We start from the raw sequence: 21,739 nt of genomic DNA, 5'->3' as shown, positions 1-21,739 counted from the left end.
GTAGCAGGCCGACACCAGACAGGAACATAACAAACTGGGTTATCTATTTTTTCCTTAGGGTTTTAATAGTGACCTGTCAAATTCCAAAATTGCTAAAAATTGAATCTTACTGGCTGCCATTTGACCTTTTTAAAATTTGTTTCCCACCCGAAAATAGGACCAAGTATTTACTATAATTAAGCAGTGGGTTGGGAGGACTTCAACAAACACAATTGTAATCCTAATTCACATGTGTGCTACAACAAGGGCAAAGATTTAACCAAAATGGATGTAATAATTAAAAAAAGGACAAAAACAAATGTTGACAAGGATATGGAGGAATTAGAAACAATACATATTGCTGATGGGAATGTAAATTGATGCAGCTGCTTTGGAAAACAGTTTGGTAGTTTTCCAAAAATTTAAACAGTGTTACCATATGACCCAGCAATTCTGTTCCTAGCATTATACCCAATAAAATTGAAAACATACGTTCATACAATGTCCTGTTCACAAATAGCAACCTCATTTATGATAGCCAAAACTGTGGGAACAACCCAAATGCCTATCAAATGATGAATAAATAAAAATGGTATATTCATAGAACAGAATACTATTGAACCATAAAAAGCGTGAAGTACTGATATACACTACTCCACAGATGAACCTTGAAAACTGGTAAGTGAAAGAAGTCATACACACACACAAAAAAACACATATTATATGACTCTTCTTATATAAAATGCCCAGAATAGACAAACCTATTCAGACAGAAAATAGCTGTAAGTGGTTGCCAGGGGTTGAGAAGGCAGGGGAATGGGAATTAATGATAATGGATAGAGGGTTTCTTTTTGGGGTGATGAAGATGTTCTAGTATTAGGTAATGGTTATGGTTGCATAACCTTGTAAATATATTAGCAATTACTGAATTTTACACTTTAAAAAGGGCGAATTTTACAATATGTGAACTATATCTCAACTTTAAAAACCGAAGGGAAAAAAAAAAACAAACCACCCAACTCAAATAATAACTTAGTGGCAAACTCTGGGGTTGCCAAAATGGCAACCACTTTAAGCTTGTCAAGAATTTAGCAGAAGGAATAAAAAATGAGGATAAAAGACTATATACTTACACGCCATGATTGGAAACAAGGTAAGGTTGTCTCTTTTATCACCTCTATTTAAGATTGTATCAAAACCAAAGTCAGTACAAAAGGAGCCCCCACTCCAAAAGTTCTTAAAGGCATCCAGATTGGAAAGAAGGAAATCAAAGTATTTTCAGAAACATGATTGTCTATGCAGAAAAATCTTCTAGATTTACTAAGAATCTATTAAGAGTTAATAAATGACAAGTTTCTAGGACTCAAGATCTAAAAAAATCAGTATTTTTTTATTTCTATATATAATCAGAAATTGAGATTTTAAAAAGTATCTGTATACTGAAAACTATAAAGCACTTATGAAATTAAAAAACCCAATAAATGTATGCATTTATACATACACCATATTCATGGATCAGAAGGCTCATTATTGTTAAAATGCCAATTTCCCCCAAATAGATCTACTGTAGATTCAATGGAATCACAATAAAAATCCCAGTGGGCTTTCTGACAGAAATCTAGAAATTCCAGTATAAGGGCAGCATTCAGATCAGTGGGAAATGATAGATTATTTTTAAAATAATGTACCATCACAAACAGCTTACCATATGGAAGAAGTAAGATTGGACCTCTACATTGTAGTAAACAAATTCAAGACTGATTAAGGCAAATATAAAAAATTAAATAAAAATCTCACAAGAAACCTACAAGACTGTAAGTATAATTTAGGAACAAAACAGACCTTAACTAGGACTAGAAGGTCTGAAATATAAAATCAGATACATTTGACAACAGTTTTCATATAGCAAAATGTGTGAGAGTATGTGTGTGTGTGTGTGTGTGTGTGTGTGTGTGTGTGTGGTGTATTCGGGAAGCTTCTGAACTATCTTTGCAACTTTATAGTCTAAAAATATTTCAAATAAAGTTTAGAATAAAATGCAGAACAAATTAATAAAGTCAATGGTCAAATAATGGATTTGAACAAAAATGTAAGAAAAAACTAGTAATAACTGTGCTCGCTTCGGCAGCACATTACTATGATATCTACAATGCATAGCTATGATAATAGCTACCAAATGGGGCACCTGGGTGGCAAAGTTGGTTAAGCATTGGTTTTGGCACAGGTAGTGATCTCAGGGTCCTGAGGCTGAATCCTGCGTCAGGCTCAGCATGGAGTCCTTGGGATTCTCTCTCCCTCACCCTCTGTCTCTCCAGCCTGTCCCTCTTTCTAAAAAATAAACCTTAAAAAATGTAATAGTTGTAATATATAATAGCTACAATAAAGATCTCTTTCAAACCGCACAAGAAGAATCCTCCCTGCAAAATAAGCAAAAGATGTAATACTCCGTTTAGAAAACAGCAAATCAAATACCAACCAATTCCCCTCCTCCTCTAAAAAAGAAAACCACACAAAAAGATGTACAAATTCACTAATGGTCAGGGATACATAAATACAAAATCAGGTGATACATATTAATTTATATCAGTCTTGTAGAAACGGTACAGCTCTAATATTTACTCTTGGCTGGATGCAGAGGAAAGGGGACTCATGTATTATTAGTGGAACTCTAAATGTTGACAGCCTTTTTCAAAAGGCAATCTGATAACCTTATTCAATTTAAAACTATATATACTTTGCAACCTAGCCATTTGATATCCGTGAAACTATTTCCTGTAATGAAAACTACCAGAAAATAGGACTTATATATGAGGATGTTTCCTGCACTGTTTTGTGGGGGAAAAAAACACAAAAGTGACATGAAGAGAATGCCCATCATATGCAGTCATTAAAAAGAATGATTTGGAGCTATACCGCTTGACTTGGATTAATTTCTGTAAGATACTGAGAAAATTGAGAAAATGATTCATGTATATATGCACCATGTGTCACTAAGTAACACGGAGAAGACTATGCTAGCATATGTACATCGGTTATGGAGGAAGTTAAGGTGGGAAGGAGGGTCTAAGAAAAGGTGGAGCATAGAAAAAAGGGATAGAAAGGGAAAAAGGGGGAAAGGGAGTAAATTCTTTTGTTTGTATTCTATTTATAAACTGTCAATAGTAATTATCTCTAAACATGTTTGCATGTTCTCTCTCTAAAGCAAATTTCTTTACTAGCTTAAGGTACCACATTTCCTTGAAATGAACATGCAACCAAAAGCCCCCAAAACCAAAATTAAAATGCCTTGGCTAAATCAACTCTGAAAAATGATGTGCCGGTGGCTGTCACACATTCTACAATATTTATGACCTAACATATGTGGCATTAAACCTTATCAAAAGGGACTGTTTTAGTCACTGTCTTGTTTCAAACAGCTTATTCTAGTGCGCAGTGTAATGAAGAGACTAGGCACCAAATCTGAGGCCTGAGTCCACAAGCATTCTTATTCCTGTGGCTCAGTTATTCTGTCCCATCATAGCAAAGACATCCTCAATCTCTTCTTGGTATATACATATTGGTACATATTACAGAAAGAAAAGACAAGGTCCTTGCCCTAAGAGCCTTAAGCTTCTTTCTAAGATCTCTTTTTCCCAGTATCCTGAATTCTGAATTTGGAGGCACCTGGTGCACATGGCATGTAAAATCTAAGTTTAAACCCCCTCTATGCTGGATAAAAGGTAGTAGAAATAGGTGTTCCAATTATTAGGCAAAACGCTGAACAGAAAAAGAAAAACAGTAAGAGGAAAACTATGTTGTCACCACAGACCTAGGAGAATTTACACGTTCTAGGATTAGGAAACTCTTACAGAGGGAAACGGGCTGTCATTCCTTACTGCTCATATTATATCCACGAAGATGAACTGCTTCTCAACTCTGAAAACCTGGCTTTCTGTAATATTAAAAAACAATTCAGAAGGCCCACACAGCCTTAACAGCAATTTCTACTAAGCATTCATAAAAGATGTAATTCCAATCTTATGCGCTGATACTGGAGTTTATCCAAGGAGGTTGGTTTAATATTTGAAAAATCAAATTCTTATTTTAACCATAACCATATTAACCCTGGTTAAAGGAATAAATCATATTCACATTGCATAATTACATGAAAGGAATAAATCACAATTATGTGACAGATATACCTCCTCAATAGCACCCAATAAAATTCAACGTATTTCCTGAGGTTTTAAAAACTCTTGGCAAACGAAGAGTTAGAAGATAATTTGATAAATTTGATAAAGAGCATCTACAAATATATCTGCACAAATATCACACTTAACAGCTGAAACACTGAAAGGTTTACTTGTTTAACAAGTAAACAATGCCCCTATCACCACTGCTGTTTAGCACTTTACACTTGAAGTCCCAGCCACTGCAAATGGGCCAGAAAAAGAAATACATGATCAAAAGCTCGAAGAGGAAGAAACAAAACAGTCTTAATCCTGGCTTTGCCACTTACCAGCCATGCAACTCTGGACAAAGGACTTAACTCTTTGCCTCTGTTTCATTTATAAAATGGGATAATGAATACCTTCTTCACAGAGTTCTGAAGAATAAATAGGTTAATATTTTGAAAGTACACAGAAAGTGTTGGACACTTCAAAGCACTGTAAAAGTGTTAAATAAAATATACATTATTCACAGATGATTACTGTGTACACAGAAATCTCAAAGAAGCGAAACTCCTGGAATTAAAAGGGAAATAATATTCCCTAAGACATGAAATCATTACATGAAAATTAGTTGTATTTCTATATACTATTAGTAACAAAAAGAAAATGGCATCCAAAAAGTACCAAGTACCCGGGAATAAAATTAGTAAAAAACATGAAAGCTCTCAATAAAAGGATAATTACAGACTCAGTACTATCCCAACACAAACTGGTAGAATTCAACAAGGTTACTCCGAAATGGTTATGAAAATATAAAGTGTGAAGAACAGTCAAGACATTCTCCCAAGAAAAACAAGGAGGCAGATTTGTCTTACTAGTTATCAAATTCCAAGACAGGTGTCTAAATAGGCTGTTAACTGACCTGGGAGAAGATCTCTTTCTGCAATGTTCATCCATTTGGTAAGTCTACCCAGTTCCTCTCTCATTTCTTTTAGATCTTTACATTAATGTCATCTAGGATAGAGACCTCTCTGTGATTTGCTCTATATGAAATAGCACTACCCAATACTCCAGTCACTTTATTCCACACGCTGTATTTTTCTTGGTACCCATCATCTGACATCATTTTAAGCTATGTGTATGTGTTTTTTATGCCTCTCTCCCCCAACTATAAGTCCATTGAAGCCAGGGTGTCTGATACAATGCTATGTATCCCCAAATCCACTGTTACTTTGTTCAATGAATAAATTGGCAGAAATGACAAAAATTCTGATTGGCATATGAAGTACAGTGATTAAATTTGAACTAAATTTAAAAACTGCAAACTCCCTTTCACTATTTATCTATTAAATGAAGGCTACCAAAACACTGTGACTCTCCCCAAGTTTAAAATACTCTTTGAGCATTCAAAACTGACCAGTATGTAAACATTGGCTGTTAGCAGTGGTATCTCATATTTAATAAGGGGAAGAAATGAAACAAGTCCATAAAAAGGAACCACATAAAACATAGCCCTGAGAATCCTGAAGACTCTGATTAGAAAGGCAAAATGATCAGAAGAATAGGAGTTTAGGTATTTTGTTCACATAGGAATTAATAGCTATGATGGTTTCCAACATGCATTTATCCTTTGGTGATCAAAGTTGTATTTAACTAGACAATATGCTATGGGAAGTCTTACATATTTACAAATTAACCCAATTTTTGGTGAAAATAAGAGTGAAGGATTGTGTTAATTTAATGTAGAAGCCAACGAATCCAATGCTCTGGAGATATGAATTTGTACATTCAAGAGAATGCAGTTAAAATGGTGGTCAATATAATGAACAGTAGGGTATGCCATTTTAATCTTTGTATTCTCTCTCACAACCTCGTGATTTTTTCCCCCTCATAGACCTTAAAGAAAACAAAGTACAAAGGGACTTTCAAAGATTTTGGGGAGTTAAGGCCTGTCTTGAACCCTGGAGTATTCTCTTGTTTTAGTCTAGTCCTAGAGTTGAGCTCTGGGGGAATTTGGCTTGGCCCTAAATTAATTCAAGTTTGAATGACTCCTGGGAGATGAAGGAACTTCTGAAGCCAGCTGAAAGCTTTAGACCATTTTTTCAAGTGACACTGGGGTGGTACTGGTTGAGGGTACAACCAGAAGAGGAATGGGTAAACTGACTGCACTAACCTTCTGCTGGATTCCTCTGAGAATCATTTAGCTTTCCATTTAATCTTTGGCCTTTTACAGAAATGTCAAGAAGCAGTCCACATATTCATACATATTATTTCATTAAGTACTATGTAACAGGAAATGAGAAAAATCACCATTTTATAGAGGCTATGAGGATAGAAAGCATTTAATTACAATTACTAGCTTAAATTTAAACAGCTCTAGTTTCATGATCTAATGTTGCTAGAGTAGAATCTCTTAGAATAGTCTTTTAAGATCTTTTTATTTTTCTGTTATGATGAGCCTTTATAGTATTTATCTCTTCACAATTAAATGATAGATCTATTTACTTTCCAACCAATTTACTTTAAAAAGTAAAATATGTTGATGAATAAAGCAGCTTATTTCTGGAAGAAAGGCAGGTATTAAACATGAAGAAAGGATTCACTGTGTGTCAACACTGTTTGCTGAGGAAGTTCAGCAAATGCTTCCTTTTGGGCTGAGACCAGTATACAGAATTATCTCAATGGCTTGCAATATTTGTTAAGTAACTACCATGTGACAAATGAGAATTCTTATTCTTATAAAAATACCTGCACACAAACCATAAGGCAGCAATACATTAGTATTTACATTTATTTAATGTATGCAGTTTACACACTCACTATTGAACAAAACTGGAATGCAAACAAATATACAAATTCCATAATAAGCATTATCAAATAAAATAACTGGCACTAGTGTTATAAGCATATTAATGGACCTGGTGAGAAAAAGTGGTGGAAGAAGACTGCAGCCCACGGCATTTTTCTTTTTATCAAAAGAAAACGCTCAGTAGCACCATAATGGTAATACTTAACAGAAACACAGAAGATGGAACATTTCAAATGCTATCTTTGAGGTTAACCTGTTTATTTAAGTGAATTATACAGGAAATTAACAGTATAGGCAGTTATTTGGGTCGACTTCTGTTTATGTCAGCTGAACACCTTCCATAAACAAAAGCAAAGGAAAATAAAGCCAGCCATACGTGGATCCCTCCTTAGCACTTGGTACAAACTCTGCACCGTGCTTTGATTTCATGATTGGAGAAGATACGCGTGTGTTAAAACTGAGGTTATGTATTCACTAAAGCCTGAGTGTGTCTTTGGTAGGCTAATACTTTTTCAGCATTGTTATTATTATTCATATTTATGTTTATCTATCTTGTATTTGTCTATATAATCCAAGGTGGCTAGAGAGGACTAATGGAAAACAATACAGCAAAATCCTCAAACAACTAGGCCCTTAAAATCCAATCTATTCCAAAGGCACCAAGAATCAATGGGGTGCAAACTTCCCCTTGGTGGAAGGTGACTTTTTTTTTTTTATAATACTTACAAACTAATGGAATTTCATTTTGTAGTTTTATGTATCTTATTTGGTGCTGTCAGTACACTTAATTACCTACCTTTACATTTTGCTTCTAAGATGGCATCAACAATATACAAGATATATAGAGTACCAGGTATTTCTATTTCAAAGTTGTGCAAAAACTGCCACAATCTTGCTCAAAGTGTCTAAGTATCCAAATGGTAGCAAATGGGCTGCATTAAGCTTTACAATTCCACATTGCATATGAAGAAAAAAATGAAATTTATGCCCAGTTATGAACAGAAATGTTACAAAGAGTATCATATACTGAGAGTAACCTACAAGGTTCTTTAAACAATATCCCTTAGTGGTTTCAATAAAATGTCACTAACCACTTACCCCTAAGCCTCAAGTTTTCTTCATAAGAATGTTTCTAACTGTATTAGTATTTTATATTGATTATAAATTAAGCCAAAGTCCTATCTAAATACACAAGTATGTGCTTCAAGCAATGTTTTGTGGCAAACACACAAAACATACTTCTCTTAAGAACTATTGTCCTTACAATAATCACTTTTAAAGCCTTCATTTCATAGTTTGGTAATTAAGATCCACATGAAACACAATGCTCTGCTCAACATAAAAAATGTATCTGCATTAGATTATGTAACCGGGCATTTGCTGGTAACTTGAAACTTAAAGTAGTGACATGTAGTTCAACCAGCTCCCAACAAGGTTGTTCAGTGGTAATTAATCTGCAGCATTTATAGGCCTAAATTTCAGTCTGAATTGCAACTTTTAATTCCATTGTCTGATGTGAGTGGTTGTTATTTGTTTCTTTTAGCGCATCACCAAAATATAAATCAACACTGGGTTTTACTCCATTGTTACCATGTTCTTCAGCAATATGATTCAACTGTGGAACTTCTGAACATGAAGCAGTTTTGGTAAGCAAAGAAATGCTACACTGATGTGGGGAATTTTCCAGACGATCGTTTTCTACCTCAGGAAGAATGTTAACAGTAGCAAAGCGGGCATGATAATCATTGGAACCATGACTACAAGAAGTTTTCATGCTTTCTAGGTCAGAACAACTAAATTCAGAAAAATGACTGGAGTGGGAATCTGCTACAGATGGCATACTGTCACTGAGGGATGGAGCCTCAAATTCACTTGAGTTCGTGCTTTGTTGTTCCAGCAACTGTGCATCCATGTCCTCTCTGGTCTCGTTTATCTTCATGTTACTCTTTTTCCTCAATTTACCACCTTTTGCTTTCTTCCCTGCTGTTGCTTCTTTGGACCACTTGGTGGCACCAGATTTACCTTCAGGCAAGCCGCTGGATGAAGCACCAGCATGACTTCGGGTGGCACTGCCATCCTCCACACTGCTGCTTCCACTGTTGTGCCTGAATTTGGATGGCTTTGATTCAATGTCTACTTGCACCTCCATACTGTTGCCTTCTCTGGAACATAAGAGTAACAAATATAAATACATTTCTAACTTCCTTTTTTATTGACATAAAAGCAAAGGGAGAGGGACTTCTGTGTGAAAAATTCAATGACTACATAAAAACTATCAAAACAAATCAATGCAGGATATGCTCTATTAAAATATTACTTGAAATAAGAGGACTTTTTAAAGATTTTATTTATTTGACAGAGCACATGAGCGAGCACGCGCGCACACACGCAGGGGGAGCAGCAGAGGGAGAAGGAGAAGTAGGCTCCCCACTTAGCAGGGAGCCTAAAAGGCTCAATTCCAGGACCCGGGATCATGACCTGAGCCAAAGGCAGATGCTTAACTGACTGAGCCACCCAGGCACCCTAAGGACAGTATTTATAATAATGTTTCAATTAAAAAAAAAAACAGAAGTAGCTACACTGATTGCTTATGTTCCAGGTACTATGTTTCCCTCTCCATTTCTTTTTTCCAGAACAGCTTTATTGAAATATATATATATCACAAAATTCACCTGTTTAAAGTGCACAATCCTATGGTTTTTAATAGTATATTCAGAGTTGTGCAACTGTCACTACCAACTAACTGCAGAACATTTTCATCATTCCCAAAAGAAACCCTATATCCACTAGCAGTCTGCTGCCACCCTTTCCTGCCCCCAGTCCGTGGTAACCACTAATCTACTTCCTGTCTCTGAATTTGCCTACTCTAGACATCTCATCATTTTTTTTTCCTGGAGAACCTAATAGTTGGTAACCATTATTTATTATAATTTTGCTTAATGATAGTAATAATTATTTTAAAATTAATTTTAAGGAGCACCTCAGTGGCTCAGTCAGTTAACTGTCCAACTCTTGATTTTGTCTCAGGTCATGATCTCAGGGTCTTGGGATCAAGTCCTGTGATGGGGCTCTGTGCTAAGTGCGGAGTCAGCTTGGGATTCTCTTTCTCCCTCTAAAATAAATAAATAAAATCTTAAAAACAACAACAACAAAAAATAAATAAATAAATTAAAAAAATACTTAGAACTGTTTAACAGTTCTTTCCTTACTTGTCCAATGGGATGTAGGAATTCAGAATAGATCCTGCCATTGCTTTGGTGCTGGCATTATCACTAACTGTTCCCAAGCTGACTGTGCCAGATTCTCCACTTAGACTGTACCGTTCTTTCTGTACATCTGCTTGTACTTCCAACCTTAAAGAGCAGGGAGCAGATAAAAACTGAAATTACATATAATATCAGACTACTATAATATATAGCAGTTATATAATTCAGTTAACACCCCTAGTAACAAGAAACTATTTTAGAAACAACTATTAGCATTTTTAAAATTTCATTTTATTTGATTATTCAAATTCTACTGCAGCAAGCTGAATAGTGCCAGCCATCCAAATAAAATAGGAAAAATTAGCTGTCTGCCAAATAAGGTAGTAAGAGTAACACAAAAAGGACATAAAAGATTTTAATTAAATATGCTAGCCATGTCTGAGTGTGAAACAAAATGTGAATATATTAAAAACCAGTGTACATGACAGATGAGTGGATCAAAACATCCCAAGCCTCTACATATTAAAACTGACCCTCTAAATTTAATACCCAATTCTTTAAAAAAGATAATAAACACTACTATAAGAGAATTTGTGTTTAAAAGCATAAAAGCAAAAAAAAAAGCATCAAAACAAGCTACCTAAAAACAAATAATAAATAAAAGTAAACTACCTAAAAATAAGATAAATATAACCAACTTATCTTTTAATTCATGCACACTCTCCTATGTTTAAAAACAACAACAAAGCTAATAAACAGAAATAAAGAATAGAGAATTAGAGAAGAAACAAAGGAAGACAAAAATGCTTTAATTTCTTCTATTTATTGATATGGCTGCTGGTACGAGACTTGGTGAGAACGAAGTAAGTGCTAACACATACAAGGTTTCCGGAGGACTGGACTACCCTGGCCTCAGCTCACGCACTGCCACACATCCTGACTCCACCTGCTCCCCCCAGGCCTCAGCCAGTGTCCCCTTTTCTAACATCTAGCTGTGGCCACCTCCAGAGGTGAGGTTCCAGACTTCACCACTGCCTTTACCACGTACACGAAAGCAGCTCCAGCACTGATGCATAACATCAAATCTGACAAATGCAGTGAAGAAATTAGCAGAATGCCATGTCTTAGACACACCATGGGTATAAAATACTACAACAGAAAATTCAAACAAGTAAAAATTTCACTGTTTACCACTAAATTTCATTGCTAACATTACTGTTTTCAGCCCTGATACAGGACTGTATGTAATTATAATGATTACACAATTATAATAATCTTCAAAATTCTCATCTAATAATTTGTAGTTAACAGAAGGCAAAAAGAAAACAGAGCACATTTTTCTTACCTGTTAAAACAGTTTACCATGGCGCTTCCTGACAGACTCCCTGTAATACTGGCTCCAGCTAGGGCCATGGTACTAGCCGTCTCGCTCAGGTTGTCTCGAATGGCTCCTATGCGATCCATGTGACTTCCACTTGCACTCAAACTGCCAGTCAGACCACCAACACTTCCCTCCCCTATGCTAGGGTTGTGTCTTGCTTCTGCTACTGAAGTTGTGTCTAAATGCAAATATTTCAAAGAAATTAAACAAGAAAGATTATTAATTCTTGAATTCCTCCATGATTTCAGATAGGACATTTTATTATACAACATACACAGGAACAGAAAAGACATCTGGAACCAGGAACACATAACTATGGGGTAAGAGGAAAGGAACTATCTCTGAGTGTAATATTGGATTAGGGACTGGCTCTTGGTATTAAATGGTCACAACATTTTTTACTGTAATAGCATTGTATGGTGAGATGGTAGCTACACTTGTGGTGAACATATCATAATGTAGAAACTTGCTGAATCATATGTTAAAAACTGAAATTAAGGTAACATTGTGTGTCAACTATATTCATATTAAGAAGAAAAGAAATGAGGACCAAGAAGAAATAGGGAGGAGAGAAATGGTTTCCTCCTTTTATTAAGAGTAAAGGTATTAGGGGCGCCTGGGTGGCTCAGTGGGTTAAGCCGCTGCCTTCGGCTCAGGTCATGATCTCAGGGTCCTGGGATCGAGTCCCGCATCAGGCTCTCTGCTCAGCAGGGAGCCTGCTTCCCTCTCTCTCTCTCTGCCTGCCCCTCCGTCTACTTGCGATTTCTGTCAAATAAATAAATAAAATCTTTAAAAAAAAAAAAAAAGAGTAAAGGTATTAGGATTTTTATATGCTAAATAAAGATGATGAAATCAAGTGCCTACTATGTTCCAGGTTTTTTCTTTTTTTAAAGATTGTATTTTATTTATTTGTCAGAGAGAGAGAGAGCTCAAGCAAGGAAAGCCTCAGGCAGAGGAAGAAATAGGTTCCCTGCTGAGCAGGAGCCCGATGCAGGCCTCAATCCCAGGACCCTAGGATCATGGCCTGAGCCAAAGGCAGATGCTTAACCCACTGAGCCACCCAGGCGTCCCTATATTCCAGGTTTTAAAAATACAGTAACGAAGAATACAGGTATAGCCTTCACCCCTAAGAAACCAAGTAAACAAAGAAACAAGTTATTACCGACTGTGATAAGTGCTTTTAAGGAATCAAACTTTTTACCTTCAATCTAAAATAAATTGGCTTGAAATTCTCAAAAAAAGTGGTCACCACTTCAAGATTTAGGAATTCTTTAAAAAATCTGACAGCTGGAAGATTTAGCTGACTCTGGAGGAAAATATGTGAGTTTTCAATAAGGGTTTCATTTAAAGAGCTTATTATTCTTCAAGTCAATAAAATGAGCCAAAAGTTGATTTCTAGGTATGTTTTTCAGATCCAACTGTCTACTATTGCAAGCTATTACAAGATCTGATACCACCGTATTCCATAAAATTATCAGAAGGAAGACTGTTCCAGGCAGAGGGAACTGCAAGTTTAAAAGCCTAGAAGTGAAGTGTACTTGGCGTCCTCAAAACATCACAGAGGGATGGTATTAAATAGGAGAGTAAAAAGAGATGAGAGAGATGCAGCCCAGGACAGATCATGTGGGGCAGTATGGGCTAAGATAAGGATTGTGGGTTTTCCTTCAGTACAGCTGGAAGCACAAGGAGTGTTCTGCGCATAAGAACCGATCTGATTTATGTTTCAGAAGTATCACTACAGGGGCGCCTGGGTGGCTCAGTCATTAAGCATCTGCCTTTAGCTCAGATCATGATCCCTGGGTCCTGGGATCAAGCCCCGCATCAGGCTCCCCGCTCAGTGGAGGGCCTGCTTCTCCCTGTCCCTCTCCCCTGCTTGTGTTCCCTCTCTCATTGTGTCTTTCTCTTTCAAAGAAATAAATGAATCTTTAAAAAAAAAAAAAAAGAAGAAGAAGAAGTATCACTACATACACTGTGGAATAGTAAGCAGTAGATGAGAAGTTGATGGATCATCTAAAGAGCCTATTACAATAGTGCAAGAAAAAGGACAATAGCTTGAACTAACGGAACAGTGGAGAGGGTGAGAAATGGTTGGATTATGGCTAAATACTAAAGGAAGCACCAGAATTAGCTGTCAGATCAGATGGAAGCTAAGAAGAGAAAAGGAGGAATCACTGTAAGTGAAGGTTTTTGGTCCAACCAACAGTTAGAATGGAGAGGCTATCTGATGAGGTAAGGATGATGACTGGAGAGAACAGGTTTTAGAGTGAAGAGTTTGGTTACAGACAACTTGAAATTCTTGTCAGACATTTAAGTGTAGATTTACGAGGAGAGTTAGATGTACCAACTGAAGTGCAGAGGAAAGTTCTAGCCTAGATACAAATTTATGAGTGGTCAGTCTACATATTATTTAATACAACCCATATTAAGAGATGACCCAGGGAATGAGTATAGATGAAGACTGAGAACAAATGGCTAGGAAATACAATGGGATGAGAAATGGTTTCTCAGATGAAAGACAAGAAAATGTTTCAAGAAGGAGGGCATGGTCTACTATGTCAGGTGAACTGTTGTATTATTATTTTTTTCTTTTCATTGAATTGTTACATTAAAATGAAAATCAAGAGTTGACCATTATATCTGGTAAGATGGAGGTCACTCACGGCTCTGCTTTGGTGGTGTGGTAGAGATAAAACCTTAGAGTGGCAGGGACCAAAACTGATTAGAGTGGGTTCAAGAGAGAATGGGAGGTAAGAAAGTGGTCATTATCTTTGCACATCTGCCTGATTACTTCCTAAAGACAAATTTCTATAATAAATTTTTATGAGGGCCTTTTCATCCTACAGGTATTGTTCTAATTCATATTTCTCTGACTAACCCTGGGTTAAAGATACTCTCTAATCACTGGCCATCTGTATTTCTTCTTTTATGAACTACCTTTCTCTTCGTATCTTGTTCTTACCAATTTGTATCGTTTAAGGCAAAACTGAGGATGAAAGTCTGGATGTTTCTAAAACATTACATTTCTAGTGCAGATTATCCAGAACTCTTTCACCCTCTTTCATCCATTCACCTTTCCCGGGCAGCTCATTTCACTGATGTACATCGGGATGAATGCTATTAGGCCTAGCAAAAGGCGGGCAATGGAAATTCTAATTTGCATGTTATCTATTTCTCCAACTTAAACTATTAGTAAGTTTATCTTCTTCCTTTGCTTAAAAAACTTACCTACAGCTGTGTTAGTTCCACCAACATTTATATCATTTTCGTCATCAAATTCAATCCTAACTCCTTTTCCGTTGCCTGCTGAGACTCCACAACCTCCACTTCGACAGAGAGAGATTGGAACAACGCCATAGACATAGGCTAACATAATAGGAACACCAATACCTAAAGAGGAATTAAATTAGTCATTATAAGTTAAAAAATAAATCACAGAAACATGAATTCTCAGAAAGCCTTTTCAAAAGAAACTGTATAGGAGAAAAGTGCCACTGTTCTCTAACCCTTGCCCAAAGTATTTACCTGTTAAGGGGCACAAACAAATTCAAAACTTCTAAACTTTCCGGTGACACACATGAGAAAAAAAGATGAAAACCTTTTTGTTTTTAAGTCCCACGCCTCTAAACCATATGAGGTGAGGGTGGGTATCAGTCAGTAAGAATTTACCAATTATCCTAACCCTAGGTTCTTCAGTCTATAGTGCTTTTAACCAATATAGTTACTCAATGAGAGGCTTTCTGTAGACTCCGCTTAAACTGTACTTAAATAAATAAAAAAGTAACTCTCTTATCGTCCACAATATAATGATCTGTCTTAAATCCTTCCACAAAACTTAAATTCTACAAAATCTGAGGTGATCAGGATTTTTAAGCATTTTCTTACCTACAGTTACTGCAGCTACAACTGGAGATACTATTACAGACAATGTCACACCACCTGTTATAGCCAAATTCCGTTTGTGCTTTGAAACGTCTTTGCCTTCATATCGATTGTGAATCTTGAATTAAAAATAAAAATGGGGTGGGGGTTTAAGGAAAAAACACATTACATATTTAATTTAAATGAAACAGACCTACAGTTGCTAGTAAAGTGATTTTTTATTTCATTCGCGTGTCCTAATTCAAGATCTTGTTTTATTGTTCTTAAACCATATTTTTACCCATAATTTAGTCCTTATTAATAATCTGCTTAAGTAAGACAGTGATTTAATAGATTTTACTTTGTGTTTGATTTTAAAAAACAGTTTTGAGTAGATGTATAATTTTATTCAGGAATAATAAAATCATGTTTTGAGCAAAGAAGGAATTAAGAATATTATTTTTAGGGATGCCTGGGTGGCTCAGTTGGTTAAGCCGGTGCGTTCGGCTCAGGTCATGATCCCAGGGTCCTGGGCTCGAGTCCCACATCAGGCTCCTTGCTCAGTGGGAAGCCTGCTTCTCTCTCTGCCTCTGCCTGCCACTTTGCCTGCTTGTGTTCTCCCTCTCTCTCTGACAAATAAATAAAATCTTAAAAAAAAAAGTATTATTTTTAACATAGTTATGGACTGGATGTTTGACTAATACTTCTAAGAAATTTAGCATTCCACAGGTTTCTTTCTAAATAAGCATCCCTTATGGTACCTGGGTGGCTCAGTCGGTTAAGCCTCTCCCTTTGGCTCAGGTCATGGTCTCTGGGTCCTGGGTTTGAGACCTGCACTGGGCTCGTTGCTCCGTGGGGAACCTGCTCCTCCCTCTTTTCCCCTCTATGCTCCCTTCTCCTCCCCGTCTGTACTTTCTGTCTCTCTCAGCTAAATAAAATCATTAAAATAAATAAGTAAATAAGCAAACATCCCAAAATGGTAAAAGTTGGCTTCTAGAGGAGACTGCCACACTTTTTTTTTTTTTTAATAGACCGTAACAAGCGGTACTAATAAGCAAACATCATAAATAAGTTAATTTTTTCTTGGATCCCTTTTTATAAAGAAAATTATCATCAAGTGACTCAGAATCCTGGGGTCTCATTTATAGCTCAAAGTCAAAGGTACTAAGAGGGAATAAAAGAGAAGAATGCGGCCAGAGGATAGGAACTAGATCTACTTAGCAACTTTGTATAGTAGAGGTGTTAATAAACAGAATTTAATACCACATTGAAAGTGGCTTGTGAAACAGATCAACTTCAAGAAACAGTCCAGTATCTTTGGTCTCATTGTTAGTACATTTCCCTTCTGTTTCAAGACATATTCAAAACAGCCCTCAAAACTGTACAGGTAGTCTCTAAAATAAATACTTGACTTATGAACAGTGTTACAGGTGAGGTTTAATAAAATTATTATTATTATTATGTGGTTATCTTGAAGGCTATAAAGTACAATGAGTCTTGTGGCATATATGAAACAGTGACAAAACTAGGGTGGAAAGAAAGGTGAAGCATGCATGGGACAAGAAGCATTCATCTTTCCTAGTCAGTGTCCTGCCAGCATTGACTATACATCCCTAGGGAATGAGCCTCTCTACCTCCCTCAAGAGTCTTCACAGGCAGAGATGGCAGGGCCTCCCAAGGCATCTTTCATTATCTTTCAGCACTGCAGCTAATTCTTGCTCCTCTCCTCATTAGCATTCCTGAAAAACTCAGGAATGAAGCAGAGAAAAGCCAGAGCTAAAAAACTGACAGACTAGACAGGAATCTTCAGAAAATTTTGCATCCTTAAGCACCAATCTTTAATTACAGTGATCACAACATTCTATTCCTGGTTCAGCTTAATTTTTTTCTGCTCTACTGTTTCATGCAATATTTCTATTTGTTACTATAAATAAAGACTAAGCTTTTAGGTACTTTATCAGCTTAACAGGTTTTCCTGGGCTGGTCTGTAACCCTAAACACCATAGAGAACATTGTTTCAATGGAAAACTAATTTATCAACTGGCAACCCTCTGGGTATATGTCTGAAAAAAGGAGACTTTTAACCTTTTAACTGCTCCCAAGACATGAACAATGAGGTAAATAATCTCTCCTCTATAAATTATTTGTAGGTGTGTGCAGTACAACAGTCTCTTCTTCTCTTCTACTTCTAGGTATCTGAATAAACAGTTTTGTTTTTAGCAAAGCCTTGCTTTGGATAACTACATAAAAGGTTAAATAATCAGCTACTATGTTGGGGACGTTAAACAAATTTAATTAATTAAAACCTTCTGAAATAAAAATTTGGCTCATAAGTATCCATGTTTATTTATCTTTGGTAATTTTTCAAAAATAGTATATATTGTGATTTTTCTGATTTTAAAGTAATATATGTTGAATATTTAAAAATATTCAACATATTTTGAATATGGAAGAGGATCAGCCTCCTCTTGAGTTTAATTCCAAAAGTCATAACCAGAATTTAACGAAACATTTGAAAGGAAAACAGATTCTGACTCAACCTAACAACTACAGACAGCTGGCAACAGAATGGGCCACTGCAGGAGTTGGTGATGTCCCCAACACTGAAGTGCCCAAATGGCTAGAGAAACCGATCAGGGATCTTACATAAAGAATGTGTGTATCAATGAATACTGTTTTTCTGAAAATAAATAAATTGGAAAAAAAAAAAAAAAAAGAATGTGTGTATCTAGGTTTAAATCCTAGCTCTGTTTCTTTCTGTGTAACTTAAACTACATAAACTTTCCCAAACCTCAATATTCAAAATACATAAATTTCTTTAAGGTTAAAATGAGTCAAATTAAAACAACTACCCCACAGTAAGGGTTCACCACATGTTATTTCTTTTAATTCCTATTCTTTATCCTGCTTGAGTGCAAGGTTATGATTAGACAGTTTCTTTCCTTTTTTTTGAAGATTTATTTTAGACAGAGTGAGAGAGTGCACGGTGTGAGTTGGGGGAGAGGCAGAGGGAGGGAATCGAGCAGATTCCCCACTGAGTTTGGAGTCTGCTGCTGGCTCTGAAGACTCATGAGATCATGACCTGAACCAAAACTAAGAGTTGGAGGCCCAACCAACTGAACCACCCAGCCACCCTTTAGATAATTTCTAAAGTACCTTCTCAATTCTGAGATTCCATTAATTTAGACAGCAGCAGACTTCTTAGCCACTTATAAATTATCCCTTTAACCTTTCAAAAAAGAATTATTGCCTGGCTAATGAAGTATAATTCATCACTCATAGGCCAGTGGTAATTACTGGTGTCTGGACTTACACAAGACAGTTATAATCTACAGAACAGCGTATTTACAAATAGCAGTAATCTAAGAAAATAAAACCTTTGAACCGAAGTTCAAAATAATTCAGGAACTGGCTAATTATTCTTTGCCGTTAGGGCATGTGTTATTTAGTTATTAAATTGTTATAGACTTAACTTTAAAAGGATATATCCATGAGAAAAATAGCAGGTGTCCTTCAATACTTTAAAGTTAGGAAATGTATGGAAGTTTTCAGATTCAAGTAATTTTATTTTATTTTTTAAAGATTTTATTTATTGATTTGACAGAGAGAGATCACAAGTAGGCAGAGCAGCAGCAGAGAGATAGAGGGGGGGCTCCCCGCTGAACAGAGAGCCTGATGTGGGCTTGATTCCAGGACCCCAAGATTATGACCTGAGCCAAAGGCAGAGGCTTAAGCCACTAAGCCACCCAGGCACCCCAGATTCAAGTAATTTTAAAGCAACTCTACTTTTGGGGCACGTGGGTGGCTCAGTGGATTAAAGCCTCTGCCTTCAGCTCAGGTCATGATCCCAGGGTCCTGGGATCAAGTCCCACATCTGGCTCTCTGCTCCACGGGGAGCCTGCTTTCTTCTCTCTCTCTGCCTACTTGTGATCTCTGTCAAAAAAAAAAAAAAAGCAACTCTACTTTTTATGGGTACATACAAGTTTGCCAAACACTGAAAATTTATTATCTTATGAAAAAATAAAATAGTTTTATACTGAGATACGAAAAATGATCTTTCAAGACAAAACAAAACAAAACAAACCCCTAAGATCATCAGTCTTAAACCTGAAGGTTTAGAATAAGATAATGAACTAATACAGAATTAAGCATTTTACCTTACGGCCCACATACACAGGAATGCCAATAATCATTGCAGGGATAGCAATGCCAGCTATTAAAGCAATTCCTACAGGAGCACCAACAAGTGTTCCAAGCTGCCACAATATCTTCTTCTTCCGGCTCCAAGGTTTCTTCCCCCAAAAAGTACATCCTGATGGACTAAGGGAAAAAATTGTAACTGTAACTGCTATAAAACATAGTATCAGCAAATGACTTATAATACATTAAAACAATGTCTTTAAAAGAATTCTCATACACAGAAATGAGGTTTTTTAAAATTCTGAGTTCACTAAAAAGCCAAAAAAAAAAAAAATCAATATAAGAATGACCATCAGTTATTTTCAAAGGAAACTGACAACCAGAATTCAGGTTAAGTATTTATCCCTAGTCATTATCTTGAAAATCTTAGGTTAGTTTCTGAGAGTAAATTAATGCAAAACATTAATGCAAAAAAAATGCCTTATTTTTAGGCATACAATTATCTGATTATATCAAACTCACTTTGTGGACTAAATGAGGGAATTTATATTTAAGAAAATTAAATGGAAATAGTTATAACCTAGCGTAATTACATGGGGATATAAAATACTAGCTTTTAGTTTAACAAAACAAACAAAAAAAGAAGACATCTAATGCTTCTTATTTTTGACTAATTAATCCCAAGTGGCTAGCACAATTATTTGGCTCCTTTTAAATTTTTTAAAATAAAATAAAAATTTTATTTTTGTTTAAAAAAGTTTTTTCCACTCAAAGATACATCATGAATTTATGTCTCACATTACCTGATGTATGCAACTAGAATAAAACACATTCCTCTTAGTATAAGCATCAAGTTTAAAAATTCCTAAGATAATACTGTCTCCCAATTATCTTACAATATAAAATATTTAGATATAAATAGCTCTTTCTCCCTCCCTCTCCAACTACTAACCAGGCCAACCCTGCTTAGCTTCCAATATCAGACAAGATTGGGCACATTTAGGATGGTAGGACATAAATTAAATGGCTCCGTCTATAAACTTACCTTAGATAATGTAAATCTGAGATTTCTTTCATACATAACCAACAAAACTCACAACCACAGACAGCACATGTCATGTGATTACAGCTCCCATCATTCATCTTTATTATATAAGCAGCACATCGTGGACATGGCTTTATATCATCAGCTATTAGGAAAACAGAGAGACCTGCTTATTACATAAAACTGGTCCAAAAATAACAATTTCTAATAGATAACTATAGCAATGCCAAAAAATCTCAACATATATAGTTTGTTAACTGATAGCTTTAGCCAGCTTTTTTTAGTACATAAACTATTTTTTCAAAAGAAATGCTACAGAGAGTATCTATTTAACTTTTTTAAAAGTATTTTTCTTCCTGAGAAAAGGAACATGTTTTACATTAAATTTTCAAACTGTAAACATTTTCAAACACAATAGAACAATGAGAACAAAGAGCAACAAAATAATAAAAAGAAAAAGGAGAACCAAGGACAGCCCTAAGCAAACTACAAACTTCATAAAGTTTGTATTTGTTCCTACCCCACTTTTGTCTTCTCTGAGTGGCACTTCATATTCTAGAATTTTTCTAACCATCTCTGCTTTATTAAAGTGTAGATATTCTTTGTACTACAGAAGTTATCTCTGTCTTTTTAAAAGTCATTTATTCAAATGCTGTTGCTGTATCCCTGTCAAAAACTATGGTTATAAGGCACAAAGGTGCCAAGTTAAAATCAAATGGTTTCCCATCCAAGTATGAAGTGGCGGGGGGGGTGGGAGGTTGGGGTACCAGGTGGTGGGTATTATAGAGGGCACGGCTTGCATGGAGCACTGGGTGTGGTGAAAAAATAATGAATAATGTTTTTTCTGAAAATAAATAAATTGGAAAAAAAAAAAGAATGGAGACTAACAATAAAAAAAAATCAAATGGTTAAAGTTAAAATCAATAACTTTTGGAATCACTGACATAAAGTAAGAGTTATATTATACAACTACTTTGAACCTTGGCATCTACTTAATAGCAACCAGTAAATTATTTTACTATTATTAGTAGCCAGCTATATTTTCCAATTACACACAGTTAAGAAAAGGTATGTGTAGTACTAGCTGCTGAATTCAAGTACTTGTTCCATTTTCTTACATGATAAGCATTAAACTATATTATATTTTCCTTTCTAAAAGTTTTATGGTCA

At 35.8% G+C, this 21,739-nt stretch overlaps 1 protein-coding gene across 2 annotated transcripts in view; it reads right to left on the bottom strand.

The window, feature by feature from the left end:
* Positions 1-6,903: 6,903 nt before the first annotated feature.
* Positions 6,904-21,739, bottom strand: part of RNF19A (ring finger protein 19A, RBR E3 ubiquitin protein ligase) — a 59,557-nt gene continuing 44,721 nt past the window's right edge. For both annotated transcript variants that reach the window (XM_044245207.1, XM_044245205.1), the window contains 7 exons: positions 20,570-20,714; positions 19,542-19,704; positions 15,409-15,523; positions 14,752-14,913; positions 11,491-11,704; positions 10,149-10,292; positions 6,904-9,101 (listed from right to left, as the gene is read on the bottom strand). In XM_044245207.1, the coding sequence (XP_044101142.1) occupies positions 8,411-9,101; positions 10,149-10,292; positions 11,491-11,704; positions 14,752-14,913; positions 15,409-15,523; positions 19,542-19,704; positions 20,570-20,714 (1,634 nt within the window). In that variant the 3' untranslated portion in view covers positions 6,904-8,410. The remainder of the gene's footprint in view (positions 9,102-10,148; positions 10,293-11,490; positions 11,705-14,751; positions 14,914-15,408; positions 15,524-19,541; positions 19,705-20,569; positions 20,715-21,739) is intronic.

This window comes from Neovison vison, chromosome 4, assembly GCF_020171115.1.
Source record: "Neovison vison isolate M4711 chromosome 4, ASM_NN_V1, whole genome shotgun sequence".
NCBI lineage: Eukaryota > Metazoa > Chordata > Mammalia > Carnivora > Mustelidae > Neogale > Neogale vison.
This window is presented reverse-complemented; position numbering and strand designations above follow the sequence as displayed.